Source organism: Tursiops truncatus, chromosome 16, assembly GCF_011762595.2.
Source record: "Tursiops truncatus isolate mTurTru1 chromosome 16, mTurTru1.mat.Y, whole genome shotgun sequence".
In the NCBI taxonomy this organism is placed as follows: Eukaryota; Metazoa; Chordata; class Mammalia; order Artiodactyla; family Delphinidae; genus Tursiops; species Tursiops truncatus.
In genome coordinates this window covers 43,635,269-43,651,674 of record NC_047049.1, presented here as the reverse complement: position 1 = coordinate 43,651,674, position 16,406 = coordinate 43,635,269, and the positions used below count along the sequence as shown (strand labels likewise).

At 41.9% G+C, this 16,406-nt stretch overlaps 2 protein-coding genes across 8 annotated transcripts in view; one reads left to right on the top strand and one right to left on the bottom strand.

Annotated features, from left to right (window-relative positions):
* The window catches only part of UBE2D1 (ubiquitin conjugating enzyme E2 D1), a 93,728-nt gene extending 82,686 nt beyond the window's left edge, over positions 1-11,042 (bottom strand). For 2 of the 3 annotated variants that reach the window (XM_073793332.1, XM_004329705.3), the window contains exons 1-2: positions 10,886-11,041; positions 2,968-3,173 (exon numbers count right to left, since the gene is read on the bottom strand). In XM_073793332.1, the coding sequence (XP_073649433.1) occupies positions 2,968-3,173; positions 10,886-10,910 (231 nt within the window). In that variant the 5' untranslated portion in view covers positions 10,911-11,041. Of the gene's footprint in view, positions 1-2,967; positions 3,174-8,713; positions 8,775-10,885 lie in introns of all 3 variants that reach the window. The other variant, XM_073793333.1, reaches the window with a different exon arrangement.
* Positions 11,043-12,255: 1,213 nt separating this feature from the next.
* Positions 12,256-16,406, top strand: part of IPMK (inositol polyphosphate multikinase) — a 41,894-nt gene continuing 37,743 nt past the window's right edge. For 2 of the 5 annotated variants that reach the window (XM_019934832.3, XM_073793329.1), the window contains exons 1-2: positions 12,256-12,763; positions 15,800-15,874. In XM_019934832.3, coding sequence (XP_019790391.1) covers positions 12,574-12,763; positions 15,800-15,874 — 265 coding nt within the window. In that variant the 5' untranslated portion in view covers positions 12,256-12,573. Of the gene's footprint in view, positions 12,764-13,208; positions 13,410-15,799; positions 15,875-16,406 lie in introns of all 5 variants that reach the window. The other 3 variants (XM_019935082.3, XM_019934907.3, XM_019934971.3) reach the window with 3 other exon arrangements.

Below are 16,406 nucleotides of genomic sequence, written 5' to 3'. Positions count from 1 at the left end.
ATAAACTTTTAAACCACTAGCTTGGCCTGTGTCCATTTGTGATTCTTCCTGAAACACTTGAGATCTTAGTCCATAAAAGTCCACATTCGCTTTATTGACCCTTTACCCTCTGGAAACACCCAACCAAAGCAAACGCCCTTTACTTGGCTTCAAAGGTAAGCTTCAGCGTTCACTCAAGCAGTCATCATATTTTTTTCTTTCCATTCACTGTCATATTTACCAAAATTTTGCCATATATTTAGAAATACCATATATTTAGGTATTTCTTTAGTAGTAATTCATACTGTAATCCATTTGGACACAGCTTCTATTCTAATTATTCTGTGAAAATGACACCAAAAGGTCAGTTGCCTAATTGTTTAACCCCACAGTCTTAGTATAATAGTCTATTCACCTCCTGGTCTTTTGCACAAGCCGATGTTCACAATCAAACCTTCTTTGAAACTTTTCCCTTTTCCACCGTGAAGCCACGATATTCTTAGTTTTCTTCTAACTCTGGGACCCATTTCATCTCCTTTTTTGGCTCTTCTCTTTACAAAATGCAGAAAATTCTCCAAGATTTCATACTTAGCCCTCGATTTTTATCTGTACCAAGGATCTGCTGCATTCCTACCCTTGACTCATCAGTTTTGCTGATCGCTATCTCCAACCCTGATGTCTCAGCTTTAGTCCCACATTTCAGGCTGTCTGCTGTACATTTCCATTCAAATGTCACCTCAGTGTCACTCTTTGAAATTGAACTCCTCATTGGTGTCCTGGAAAATGAGCCATTCACCCCGAATTCCTTATTTCCGTTGACGGCACCACCTCTTCTAACCCTACGATCCTATCTTAAGCAAGATACTTCCACGAGCTTTAGTCTTCCTCCCACAATCTTTCGCACAAATCAGTCATTGCGTTTGGCTGATCCTTGCCTCAAAATGGTTCATGTATCTGTTCATGCTTCGCCATTCCCACGGCCAGCACTCTGGTGTAAGTATAACTTTATGTCTGAAATCCCTGACAAGAAGCTCCCCCATGTTGGGAGGCACAAATTCCTCACGCTGGTACTCAAGACTCTCCTCAATTTGGACTTATTCCTGCGGGGAGGGAGGTGCAAGGACCAGACTAGATTCCTCATCGATCCCACTTTCACTCATGAGTCCTTTCCCACAGATTCTGAGAAAGAGTCTCCAATACTTGCTAGTGTATTCCAATGCCACCAATCTTTCCAGGGGCAGTTTAACTCCCACGTATATATCACTATGCCTTCCCAGAAAATTCTAGCCCACAGTGCAACAAGCTCTTCCTTTTATTTAAAGCATTCGTACTGCATCTACTACACACATCTATGATACCTGCTGTTTTACTATTTAACGGTTCTCAAGCATGTATATAAGTAATAGAAACTAAATGAACTACTTAAGATCACTGACTAAAGAACTATTACAACTCCGGACTTAGAAATGCCTTAATTTCTAAAGGTATTACTTTTTTTTTTTTTTTGCGGTACGCGGGCCTCTCACTGTTGTGGCTTCTCCCGTTGCAGAGCACAGGCTCCGGATGTGCAGGCTCAGCAGCGGCCATGGCTCACGGGCCGAGTCGCTCTGCGGCATGTGGGATCTTCCCGGACCGGGGCACGAACCCGTGTCCCCTGCATCGGCAGGCAGACTCTCAACCACTGCGCCACCAGGGAAACCCCTAAAGGTATTACTTTTTATATTTTGGTGAGCAACAAGAGAATGAAACCTATTATAGGTGTTAATTTTTAAAAATCAAACCAGATCTAGTCTACAGAATATTATTGAGGATTATTTTCTAGCAACTCCACTAGTACTTATAAACAATCCCACACTCCAAATGAACAGTGCTCTTCTTAAGGAACAATTTCTGTAATGGGACTATTAATTTTTGGTTCATATTCCATATGTTCATCAAGCAGTTTTCAGACACAATGACATAATCTAAGCGCTCTATCACCACTAGATTATACAGTATCAATTGCATCCGGAGAAGGGGGTTAGAGTAATATGCTTTCCGTTACCTGGTATGTGACTTCTTCCTTATCTGTGACATGTGATTTGTGATAATGGCTTTCCACTGTGGGAAGAGGTCCCTGACATAACATGCTTTCAGAAATAGATACATCATTTTTATTGTCTATTTTCTTAGGCCTTATAGTGTCATCTTTAGTAAAATCCATTTTATTTAAATGTTAATAGTGGCAGTATACACAGTATTTCACCATATTTCTCTAAATATACCAGAAATTCTGAAGTTATTCAATGTATGAAGCTTTTCAAGATGACCTTAGGAGAGCATTTTACCATCTTCAGATCACCAGCTGTCATCGCTATCTAAAAGCTGCAGGTATCACAGAGATAATTCCAGACGGAACTTGATAAAATGCAATTCTCACAAAAGAAAATAAAGATACAAAAAAATCCTGTGTTGGATATGTAAATATAGGAGCTGCAGCTTAAAAAAACCTTAGGATACAGGGTCAATACATATGTACCAGGTAAGAAATTTTCAGGGGTAATTTTCCAAAAGTTTCTCTTGATATTTCTAAAACTTGTACTAGAATCTAGGAGCTTGAAATCTCAAGGGGAAAAAAAATGACCTCTTCTGTTTCTCTTTGTTTTTAGGCTGCATACTCCTTTTCCTGGGATACTGAATGCTAACACCCACTTGGGGAGGAAATTCTAAGCGTAAATAAAGGGATTTTTCTCTCTTCTTTGGCCAAGAATGTGGTTATATTTGCCTAACTCGACGAGGGTACGATGCAATTTCACTGCATGGTGGTTATACATTTTAGTAAATATATTCCTGAAGAGTACACAGAAAACAGAGAAAAACAGAATCCATAGAAAAAAGGAAGCAAAGGAGAAGGGATATCTTGATATTTGATGGTACCAGTGTGGCAGATAGTTTAAACGAAATGTTGCATTAAAGACGGCACTGGCATAAAGGACTTGCTTCTCTTACCTTCTTGGACCTCCAACAACGGCAGTACACAGCTTTATCTCCCAAATCCTCCATGTCAAAAGCATGTACTACCTTGGGGTTGTCTTTCTGGATGTGAGGGTTTACCATAGATTTGTTGCGATGATCTTTGACATAAAATCTTTTGTAAGCTAGATAACCAACTGCAGCTGTCCCAGCAGCAATGGTAACCGCTGCAATCCATTCAACTAGAGCAGGGAAGGAAAACAGGAATGATTATCAAAACCAAAATCTATACCAATAATCTAACACGAACGTTCAGGAAATCCAGTTTTTGAGTACTAAGCATCCCAACAGTCAATGGTGTTTAACATTAAAAAAATGATCAGAACACACTGGTGAAGTAGTCCCTTGTTAAAACCTTCCCCAGCCCTTACTGAGGCAATTGTGTATTTTCTTTTCAGTATTGTTAGCTAAGTTAAGATAGAAGAGGGAAACTTAAAAATTATTTTATAATTGGAGAAGAAACAAAGTTTAGTAATCTTTTTAAAGTGTTCATAAATAGATTTAAAATAACCTGTGAGCCTGCAGATACCTATTGCTTTAAAAAAAAAGATACATATAAAAATTCAGATTACTAATAAGACCATAAAAAATCAGATTACAAACAAGACCCTCCTCATCCCTCTAAAAATCAGGAGGTGATTATGTTAACAAAATGATTCATCAGAGTTCTTTGTTTTTCTTTTTGGCCACACCTGAAGCATGCAGGATCTTAGTTCCCTGACGAGGGATTGAACCTGTAGCCTCCGCAGTGGAAGAGTGGGGTCTTAACCACTGGACCGCCAGGGAAGTCCCAGAGTTCATTTAAATAGTAGGTCCTTTAGTCATTTAAAAATGCATAACCACAAACAGAACTGGTATCCAAAGAAAAAGAAAGGACAAATAAAACAAAACCAACCCTTAATATTAAACATTCAGAGGAATATATCCACCAGCATTCTGGGCTTCAAGTCATTCAAAAGCTTTGTTTTTGTTTTTTAATTTCAAAGTGTCTCATTAAAATAAAACTCAGAAGGTACTAATTTTATAGAAAACATAATATAATTAGTTAGATTCTCCTTTAATAAATTCTAAATTTCCATTATCCACCAGTGGATGATCTGAATTCCCTACAAACTTCATTTTAAATTTAATGACGTTTTTCTGTGCAATTATTTGCTTGACTAATAGGCCATCTATTTATTCTGTTCACGTAGCTTTTCAAGGATCCCTTAGAAATCCAAGCACTTAACAACTACCCCAGTTCCAGAGAATTCTGGAGAGGAGAGAGTTCTGCATAGTCTGGTTAGCCTCAGTCTCAGAGGAGAGTTGTCTATTCCCAGCATGGAGTGGACTGCAGGAAGAAGTTGAACAGGGGTCAGGATAAACACACTGGACTGCGTCCCAGCATTTCCTAAGTCAGATCTTCACAGTGTTTGAAATAAGTTCCCAGACTATCAAATAAAGCCCTAGAGAGACAAGTACAAAAAACACATTCCAAGACCAAATAAAAACATATAATGAATAATTAACTGTATGGCTTACTTGCACTACTGAGTCAAATTTCTTATTGTACTAATGTGATTAATCATTGAACCTAATAGTTCCTTACATAAAATTGGAGTTCATTCTTACAAAACTCTAATGGAAAGGAACAACCACTCTCACACTTAGTTCCTTTTATCTCGGTCTTCTCTTCTAGCTTATTTAATAATTTAGTTTTCATCAAGTGTTCCTAATTAGCATGTTCCTTGGATTCTATTTTCAACCACAGTTATTTTTCTCTATGAAAAAATTTAGTTTGTTTTCCTGCCCACACAACAGTTCTATTCCTCCCTGCTATATAAAATAAACATTAACTTTATGCCCTTCCCAGATACTGTATGACTGAGAAAAGTTAATAAGTCATTTGATAGCTTCAAACCTTTGGCTTCATTGAAATATACTTTAAACTACACACCTTGTGTAGATTTGCCCTGAATTTTTAAATATTTATTTATTATTTTTTAAAATTTGTTTTATTACGAATGTCATCATTTTTTCTCATTGGTAAGGGATACTTTCTTTCTTTCTTTTTTTTTTTTGGCTGCGCTGCACAGCTTGTAGGATCTTATTCCCCCAACTAGGGATTGAACAGGAGCCCACAGCAGTGAAAGCTCCAGTCCTGGAGCTGGAGTCCTAACCACTGGACCACCAGAGAATTCCCTGCCTTGAATTTTAGTGCTGCTTCATGGTATCATTCTGTGGCAACTCCAAGCAGGGCTGAAACTTTACTGATTTCTAGCTTGATTCATGATCTTCCTTTCTGATGCATTTTTTACCATGGAAGTTCCTTGAGAAAATGTCAGGAGTTAGAGCAATCTACTTCTTAGCTAATGGAAAGCCACTCTGAATAGTTAATGTACCTATCACAAAATGGGCTAAAATACTGCTTTGCATATATATATTCAATTATGTTTGCTGAATGTTAAATCCTTAGTATAAACTTAAAAGAGGGAAATATCCCAAAAGACTGAAATAATACAATTCCCTAAATGCTGTTGATCTTAGTTACACCTTACTTTTTTTGTTGTTTTTTGCAGTACGTGGGCCTCTCCCTGTTGTGGCCTCTCCCTGTTGTGGCCTCTCCCGTTGCGGAGCACAGGCTCCGGACGCACAGGCTCAGTGGCCATGGCTCACGGGCCCAGCCGCTCGGTGGCATGTGGGATCTTCCCGGACCGGGGCACGAACCCGTGTCCCCTGCATCGGCAGGCGGACTCTCAACCACTGCACCACCAGGGAAGCCCTACACCTTACTTTTGAGGTGAAGTTTGAAGTAATCTCTATCAGATTTGTTTTAATGATGCCTACATATTACATAAAGGCCTGAGATCCAAAGAACAACTACAATTGGTTAGGATTAATTGGTCTCATGATATAAAAAAAAAATCCTATAGGAATTTCTACCTGAAATTTATGATAGGCCAGAAGAACCTTTCTCAGCCATCAAAACATCCTTCTATTCTCCTTTCTCATTACTACCAACTGAATCCATATGGTGACTTTTTAAAAACCTTTACTTCCCTTCGATTTTTTTGATGGTGGAAGAAATGACAGAATAACTGACACAGAGGGAACTAACTCTAGATATTATCCAAGAGTGGCTGCCCTGTGGGGAATCAAAACATGCACTCTGTGACCCTACCCCCTAAGGAGGGTCACTGATGAACCTTTATAAATGTCATAGCACCATATGTGTGCTAGGAAATGGCTTTGCGTTTGCTCCAATGAGTTTTTTAGACTCACAGAGCCAGATAAGGTCTTAAGAAAACAATTTCCATCCCTCCCCCATTCCCAAATTCTAATTCTCTAACCTCATTAGAGACAAATCTAAAGTTCCCAGAGTAAGAAAAATGTTGCTGTTTTATCATTTCATTACTGTAGCCTGAATCAGTCTTTTCTGGCAAAAAGCTATGGATGCCACTGGCAACTCTAGGGAAAAGAAAGAAAAGGAAACTATATGGAGATAGACAAGAATGATGATGGATTCAAAAGTCAACAATTACAATAGAGAAAGAATTGAAAACCCAAGACAGTAAACAAACAATAAAACCCAAGTAACATTTAGTTCTTGATAGTGTACATGCCTATTAAGAACAGACACCATCTCAGGTTGAACAAGGGACTATATCAAGACCCAATTTCTAAAGATATTTCAGTTGGCACCTTTCAGACATTCTTTCAAAACTGGTGTCCAGAAATATCCTAAGCCTTATTTTTGCCTCTTCTACTTTATCCTTACTTCCCTTTTCTGTACACCTCTCTCAAGGTATAGTGTTCCTATAGTTAGATCAAGCCCCTACCTTGCTTAACAATGCTCTCTATCTATACAAATACCATGAATACATCAATATAAAGAAAATACAAAAAATACGTTTCTAAATAATCCCTCCCTTTCTTACTCTTCCCCTGGCAATCTTTGTATAATCTTTGGCTTTCTCTCTTAGGATTATTCAGAGATAGAGAAAACATCAACTTGTTCCCAAATCCCACACCCATATTTATAACTCATTTCTTTACTGTGGGAAATCATTTTGCTTTAAGCTAAGACAGAAATCTCACCCTGCTTCTTTTCCTTTAGCCCCTTTGGTAGCCCCAAACTGTCCTCTCCTACCCAGTGTCAACTGCCATAGAATCAGAATGTTCCTTCCACCTCAGGAGGGGGGGAGGGGAGCTGTGTTTAAATCTTTGCCTCCCTTAGGTCCCCCTCAGATTGGTAGGCTGTGCCTGGTAACGTTTTTCTCTCAAGGCCTGGTGCACAGGCAGTGTTCAATGTTAGTTAAGTAAAAAGAAATAATAGATTCCTAATCTGAATTTGCAACTCCCTCTGTCCATCCTACTATCACATTGCTCTTACACCAAATGACTTCTCTTTGGCCTCATCTTAACCTACTGTATCAAACTGTGGAATTTCAATACTTCCTGAGATTAAAAATAAAACTTCATTATGGAACCCTTCAGACATACACGGAAAATACTGTAATGACCTCCCATTTACCCTCACCCAGCTCCAACAAGTATCAACTCACTGCCAATCTTGTTTCATCTACAGCCCCTATTATTTTTTGTTCATAACCCATAGGAGCTAACTCCTTTATTCACAGTATGATCTGCACATTCCTTCTCAGATAAAAACAAACCCTTGAATAGTTATTTTAAATGACTCAATAAATTTATTGAACCCAAACAGTATTTTTATATGTTGAAGTTAAATGGATTGGAAAATTATGTGTTAGTTTCAACAAAAGAGACAACGATATAACAGTCAGAGAATAAGAATTTATGAAATTTAGTTTTGGTTACAAGCATTGTAGTGCTCAGGGTTTGGGAAGTACAATAAAGCACAGGCAGATAGACTAATGCCTATTTTGTAACTGGAGGGTAAAGCAAAATATGAAGAAAAAAGTGACTTGAGGGGACAGCAGGAAGAAGGAAGGCCTTTAAAAATATTTGGTTTAGTTGGCTTTTTTTTTTAAATGAGGGTGAATTATGAGTGACTTTGGGCTGAAGAGAAGAAAATCCCTGTGAGAGGACAGAAGAATTAAGAGCAGTTGGTATCATTACTGAGGCAAGAGCTTAAGGAAGCAGGAGAAAATGGCATCTGGATGATATAGAGAGAACAGCCTCAGATAATCTCTTCCTTGCAAATAGAAGGGAAGGGATTAAGGATGAGAGCAGAGTCAATGAGTCTTGGAGGTATTAAGGAGCAAGAAGTTTAGTAAACTTCCTAGAGGTCATCTATTGGGTATGAGGAGGGGTCATTAGAGAACGGGGACTCTGTAGCAGTGAAAGGCACTTAATGTTTCTTAATGTTTATTACAGTTTCTAAAACTGTAATCAATATTTGGTATCACATAAAAAATAAGTTTGGTATAAGTATGTCAATTATACCTCAATAAGGAAAAAGGAAGTTTGGTAATATCGACCAAATGGGCATCAAAAGCCATCTCACTGACTGGGATCTTCGGATTACCATTCCAATCACTCATCCTCATTGCCTTTCCCAGATTCATGTCCTGACCTGAGCTCCATTCATTTTATTTCTAACCCACCCATTATTTTTTTCCTGAACATAAACAAGAATTCTGCATGCACATACACACCCTTTCATTTTTTATTTAACATATACTTATATAGTGCTTACCATTGCCAAATACCATTATATAATATACACACAAATTATAAAAAAAATATATAATTCACTTACTTAACTGAGAAAAGTCATGGTCATCTTCCCCCAAATCAAAAGATCTAAATTGATTTTCAATCTATAGGAATGAACAGGTTTGGTTTAAACACTAAGAGTAGAACAATTTGAGATCTAAACATTACAAAACAGATATTCCGTCCCTACCTTGCCACACCACTATATCTGAGGAAGAAAGCACTGGTAGAAGTGATTTACAAAGGCTTTGGGGTCCCTGCCCATTGTCCTCACAACAGTCCTTATGCTTTTAGGTGAAATAAAAAGTAGTCACTTCTTTGGCTTCCCTGGTGGCGCAGTGGTTAAGAATCCGCCTGACAATGCAGGGGACACAGGTTCGAGCCCTGGTCTGGGAAGATCCCACATGCTGTGGTGCAACTAAGACCATGTGCCACAACTACCGAGCCTGCGATCTAGAGCCCGTGAGCCACAACTACTGAGCCCGCGTGCTACAACTACTGAAGCCCGCGCACCTAAAGCCCGTGCTCTGCAACAAGAGAAGCCACTGCAATGAGAAGCCCATGCACGGCAGTGAAAGAATAGCCCCTGCTCGCTGCAACTAGAAGAAAGCCCGCATGCAGCAACAAAGACCCAACACAGCCGGAAAAAAGTAGTTCTCATAACAAAGTTGAGTACCTAAAGTTTAAGCTAATAACCCAATTGACGAAGCAATTTCCTATCCCTTAGAAAATGGCAAAATAATGGGAAAGTCACCTTTGGATTCCCATATAATTAGGTCAAAAAAATAACAAACTTGTCTTGATTACAAGAAAGATTAGCTTATAGTCGTAAGAGTCTTAGGGTTCACCTATATCACATTTCAATAGTATGCTACCTAAATAGAGTTTAGTGCCCAATTATACAAAATGACTCCACATTAAAAAAAACCACTTTGGAATCTTTTGTCCCATATCACACAAGTGCAAACTGTCTTCCTATAAGATTATCAGTGGCTCAAGTCACATGAATATCTTATTTTACACAATTGTCTTATTCCTCAGAAAATTTTTTTTTTACAATAAAAATCACTCCCTATTTTAAATGTACGAAGGTGCCTCTATTTAAAGGAGTCTAAAGATGAGTATCCTTTGAAATACGTTTTGCAAATAATCACCTCCTATATACCGCATTAGTAACTTAAAAATGTCATGGGTTATCACCCTCACTCTGACAGATAACTTTTCGCAACAAGTGGAATTCTCCAATTTATAGAATCTATTACAAAATTAGGGCCAAGTTAGTAGGCACCTTTTACAGAACCTGGTACTCCAGATGCTCAATATTTACTAAATGAATCAAGTAGACTATTTTAAATTAATTTCTGGACAATCTACCTTTACCTAACTACTGTTACAGGTAACCAAACCTTGAGGGTGGTATTTTATACCTGGGCAAAGATCACAGGTATCCCGTAGCGGTACAAACTATTATATTAATTATACTACCACCAAGAATTGTTATAAAGTGAAGCTCTAGAAAGTCTCTTAATTTTAATCGGACCTTCTGTGAAGTAACATTTCCAAACGCTAGGTACTAGCACAAGGGAAGCAAGGCTGAGAAAGGTGAAGGCTCAATGAGCTCAGTTTTCAATCCTCTCTCCTGGACTACTGCCACCCAGGTCCAGATGCCAGAGGCATTAAAAACAAAAAACAACAACAAAAAACCCTGGGAAAACTGAAGACCTCGGATTGGGTGCCTTCCCTTTAAAAAATGTGCAAAACTAAGCTGTGATTAGTCATGCATCGCTTGAGGGCTGCAGGAAATCTACGTTCTCACTCCACGGTAATTTAAATGTGGAGAAGGGGGAAGAGGGTTTTTGTTTTTTGTTTTCACCTTTCCTTTTTTTTTCCAGGCCCTGTGACACAACAGAAAGGAGTCTCAGGGAAGAACAAGAAAAGCTAGCAGCGCAGCGGTATAGTTAGGGGACTACCCAGACCTGGGTAGATGCCTGCATGGCCCCCACGCCACTTTTGCCCCGGATCATACCCTGACCTGGCCCCCTTGCCCCGTGTGGCCCGAGGTGTCCGCAGGTCCGCGGAGCGCTTGCCCTTCTCCATCTCAAGGTTACGAGACTGGCGGGAACGCAGGGCAGCCGTAATAGCCCGAAGAGGTGCCGAGGGAGCTGCAACCGGTGCGCAGGCCGCCAACCTCACCCGCTCCCATGCCCCACTTCACCTCGTACGCTGGAAGTCATACTCATGGCGCCGTCGCTTGCAAGAATGTACACAAGACACTGAGCACAGACCGGCTCGAGTGGACAGCGGGAGTCAAGGTAAAACAGACGTCTGTCCTAAGGGCGAACTGCAGGCTGCGACTGCGCAGGCGCCGCGATAGGCCGTAAGCACGTGTGTATTAAGCAGCCGGGCTGATGCTGAGCATGCGCGAAGCTGCGTTCCGGGCCTTTAGGAAGTCCTGAGTCCGGATTTTGACAGCCGTAAGAGGTGGGAGGAGGAAAAGACCAAGAGAGGTAGCAACTGAGTTTGCGCAATCCTGAGGGGCTCGGTCCTGGAGCCCAGCGGACGGGCCTTTGGAATAAGGAATCCGGACCAGGTTTTACGTCTCTCCCAGGTGTGCGGATTTGTGGGGGCAGGGGGTGTGTGTGCTGATATAACACTTGCCATAATCAGATATCTAAGGTTTTACCCAAAATTTTCTTGCTTAGTCTGGTACCTGCAAGGCCAGGTTCAGTTTTCACTTGAAATGCCGGACACAGGAACCAACTGTGGTGTCCCATCCCAGAATCTCCCCCTCGCTCCCAGCGTCCATCCCTTTTCTCTGCCTTCCACCCAATTCTCCTTGATCACCTTGGAACTTGCGCTAAGGGTCGAGTGGGAGAGAGATAAAAACGGCTCATTTCTTAAAAAAAAATGTGCTCACTTAAAAAAAATTAAGATTATTCCCTATCTTCTACAGTCTGAAATCAGTGTCGGTTTCAAATTTTTTTAATTAGCTGTTTAGGGGCAGCAATTTGGGGAGGGAGGATAGGATTACTTGAGGGATGTTTTGGAGGTGCGTCTTCTAAGAAGCTGCCTGTTTTTACTCCTGTTGTATCTGTGCAGGGTGGGAGTTGGAGGAGGGAGGTAATTGCAGTTAAAGGGTGGTCTTCCAAGCCTCCCTGGGCACCGCTACTGCCTCCCAACTCTCCTAACGCGTGACTGACTGCCCCTCACAACTGGGAGCCCCTGATGTCTTTGAGCTTAACTCCGGGAAGCGCTGAAGCGCGCACTGAATGAATGAAGGCACACCAGCCCTGGCAGAACCGTAAGGCCAACCGGGTGGGAATGAGAAGAGTCGCGAGCTTGGTCGCCTCATCCAGGTCGCCTTCCGCTCGCCCCGGCAGCGCCGAGCGCGCGCCCTGCCGCGGGGGTCCCGTCTGGCGGCCTCTGGGCATGCTCAGTAGCGGCGGCGGCCGCGGGTCGCGCAGTAGGAAGCTCGCGGCTGAGGCGGCGGTGCCGGCGGCGCTGACGCGCGCGCGGCAGCTAAGGGGACTGGAGGACGGCGGGAGGGGGCGGGGGCACGGGAGGTGGGGCCGCCGTCGCCGTCAAGGCCCCAGGGAGCGCGGGGCGCCACCGCCGACGCCGCTCATCCGCTGGGGTCAGTCTCCTGGGCTGCGCCCGGGTCGGCGGCTGCGGCGGCTGAGCAACGGGAGCCGAGAGGCGCGCTCCGCCGAGAGTTGGGCAGGGCGAGCCCGCGCCTTCGCGGCGTCATGGGCCCCCTCCTTGGGCCACAGAGGGCACCAGCCGCAGGAACCCCCGGGCCTCCTCGCGGCCGAGCCTGAGCGACCCCCGGGTTCTCCGGCGTCCCCTCCCTCCGCCTTATTTTCTTCCCTGCTCTCGCTGCTGTTGCCGCTTCAGCTCTCCGTTATGGCAACGGAGCCGCCATCCCCTCTCCGGCTTGAGGCGCCCGGACCCCCAGAAATGCGGACCCCACCGGCGGGCGAGACCTCCCGCGAGGGCACCCTGAAGCCGGCGGGTGGCAGGCTCCGCTTCCTCAACGGCTGCGTGCCCCTCTCGCATCAGGTGGCCGGGCACATGTACGGGAAAGACAAAGTGGGTAAGTGGGGGTGGCGCGGAGCTCACCGCACCCCTTCCGCCTTCGCGAGCCCCGGGCCGGCCGAGGTAGCCTGGGGCTCGCTGGCCGTGCCGGACGCCCCTCCGGGTGTGTACGCCGCACCCCCGGTCTCTTCCGCTTTCCCCCAGAGCCTCGCGACCCGTGCAGCAGGGGCTCGAAAAGTGGGACGATTTCTGGGGTGTGGGGCGTCAGGCGGGCAGCAGGAGGTGGCGGGGAGAGGAGTGTCTGGTCTCCCCAGGGAGGGTGGGTATTGATTGAAGACGGCTTTCGTTGTTAGTGAAAATAAGGAACTTCATTTTTACTGGACGGGGAAGTAAATTCTCCCCTGAGCACAAGGTCTGTTTATTATAGGCGGGCAGCTAGTATTGCAAAAGAAAAGGAATGAAATGCATATGATGCTAATCTAGTGCTTCTCTTTTGGGTGCAGCTGCATAGCTGGAGGGGACGAAACAAGTGTTTTTTGTTTTTTGTTTTAGAATGTTTGTTTGTTTGGGTTTTGGTTTTGGTTTTGGAAGCTTGTCCTGGTTTATCCGGGATCTCTCTCCGCGCCCCCTTGAGAGGTTTTTCTGATATCTACTGGATTTCTCCGGGAGGCGTGGTTTCAGGAATGCTGAAACTCGGATTCACGGTAGGAAATACACCCTACTATTGTATTAGGGTGGTACACAGATAAGACAATCAGTTATTGTTGATCATCTTTATAAGATTGTGTCATGGCCTGTGTAGTACATGTTTTGAGTCACGGCGTTTAAAGCACAATCCAGGGCCTTTTTATTCTGTTGGTGATGTAAAAGTTCGGTTTAGAAACTGGAATTCACCTAGCTTACACTGGTTCCTAGGCCATGATTACTTGGAGAATCAGATGGAGGCGTATGTGAGTAATGCAGATCTTAGACCTGACAATTTGGTTTGTGCTGGTAAGATGATTCCGGTTTAGGCTGGTAAGATAATACTGACATTTTTAGGCGAGGTAACTGAAGCCAAGGCTGGTTAAGTGACAAGCCTAAAGTCACAAAGCTACTGTGTGTAGAATCTGGAAACCAAGGGTCTTGCTTCAGAGCACTTTTTTTCCCACCGTGTATTGTGCTTGTAGAAAACCACTCAAACAAGGATTTCTGAAAATGGATGAGATTGAATGTATGTTATTTCCCAAAGAACATTTCCCACTACTTTGATCTTTACCTACTCCTTTTCTCTTTTTCAAAATTAGGGGTTAATGATGTGTCAGTTGCGTGCCTTTTTCCCCATTAAATTGTTAGTTAACTTGTTCCTTGAAGTTAGCTCTCTCTATATATTGATACAAAATTTGTCTTTTTCTGAACTATTTGAGAGTAGGTTGTATATATCATGCCCCTTTACACAAGTAATACCTCAGTGAGTATCTCCTAAGAATGTACTTTAGTGTGTATTTCTGTAACCACAGCACATTTATCAAATATGGAAAGTTTAACCATGATACAGTGCTTTAATCTGTAGTCCATATTCTGCTTTTGTCAACTCTTCCAATAATGTCTTTTATCGTATTTGTTTTTTTTGGCATAGGAACTAGTCCAGGACCATTTGTTGCATTTAGTTGTCATGTCTCTTGGAATTCTTTAATTTGTAAGTTTCTCAGCCTTTCTTTTTTTTTTATGATATTATCAATTTTGAAGACTACAGGCTAGTTATTTTATAAAATATTGTTTAATTTGGACTTCTGATGGGTTCTTATGATTAGATTCAGGTGATACATTTCTGGCTGGAACATTATAAAAGTCTGTCCTTCTTAGGGTATCACGTCTAAAGTCCACAATGCCTATCTGCCCATTATTAGTGATATTACCTTGATCATCTGGTCCAAGTGTGGTCTGGCTTCTCTAGTACATAGTTAATATTTTCCACCTTGCAATAATAGGCTGTCTATGGAGAGATGCTTTAAGATCATGCAGATATTGGGGTCCTCATATTTTACCCCTAGATTAGACATCTATTGATGATTCTTGCCTGAAGCAGCCTTTACTCTGATAGTTGAAAAATTGTGATTTTTCCAATTCTACCACTCCCTCTATTTTAACAGTCAGCATTCTGTTGTAAGAAATAGCCCTCAGATAGGAAGAAAAAAAAAAAGCCTTCCACTCACAGATACAGAGAACAAACTAATGGTTACTAGAGGGGAGGGGCAGTGGGAGGAGCAAAATAGGTGAAGGGGATTAAGAGGTACAAACTATGAGGTATAAAATAAGTTACAAGGATGTAATGTACAACACAGGGAATATAGTCAATATTTTATTTATTGAAGTATAGTTGACTTTGTAAGAAAAGGAAAAAAAAAGAGATAGCCCTCCATTACTACTATGCATATGTGTTCTTTTTTTTTTTTTTCCTCGTTGTGGAGCACAGGCTCCGGACGCGCAGGCTCAGCGGCCATGGCTCACGGGCCCAGCTGCTCCACGACATGTGGGATCTTCCCGGACCGGGGCACGAAACCGTGTCCCCTGCATCGGCAGGCGGACTCTCAACCACTGCTCCACCAGGGAAGCCCATGTGTTCTTTTTTATGATCACTTTGGAGTCGTGGATTCTTATTTTATAAAGTGTCATAACCCATTATAGAACTTGTTTATTTTGTTGTCCAAATTGTCCTAGATTTGGCCAATTGGGAGCACCTTCTTCTTTTCTGTCACAAGTTATTTTTGCCTTATCTCGTGCCTTCCCTTCCCAGCTCTGGAACCAGCCATTTTCTCTAAGGAGCGCTCGTTCATTTTTAGTGGGAAATGGTATTTAGAAACCAAGATCTGGGTGCAGGTTTGCTCATTGCCACTAGGGTGTCATTGCTTCCAGGTCTTTTCAATACACGTAACTAAAAAGTATGTATAAATATTTTAGAAATCATAAGTACATACTGATACTTCCAGTTTCATTCCAACTCCACAGAGTTTTTTTCCTTTTCCTGATTCTAAATTTGTTTCCTGTTTGCCTCAGTGAGAACCTGGCTCCCAGCAATATTAATTTTTTTTTTCCTTAATCCTATAATCTTCAGGATTTCTATACCCATACTACTCTAGAAAACAAACCTACAATAAAGAGTGCAAGATGAGATTCCCTTTTACTGAAGGTATGTAGTTGGAAACTCTTCAAAAGTTATTTGGATTAGAATTTTTTGTGTGTGTGTGGTTATTTTTACCCCCCCTCTTCTCAATGGTAATATTATTCATTCGAAATACAGTTGGATTCATTTGTTTCTGTTTAAATTCAGTTCCCTTCCTTCAGTGATATATCAATATTTTTGAATGGTTGTAAAATTACTATGCTTCCAAAAGTCAGAACTTTACAAAAAGGTATATCAGAAGTGTCACTCTATTCCTTATCACTCCATCCCATTTCTCAGCATCCCTTGTAGTTAACCAATTTCATTGTTTTCTGATTTATTCTTTCTGAGTTTCTTGTTGCAGAAATAAGCAGATCTCTGTAAGTTTTCTCATTTTCCCTTCTTTCTGACACAAAAAGTGATATGCTGTATATACTGTTTTGGACGTTGCTTTTTAAACTTAACAATATCTCCTAGAAATCAGTATTATCAGTTCATAGAGTGCTTCCTCATTGTTTTTTTACAGCTCATTTGTACTGTATTGTGCATATACCCCAGT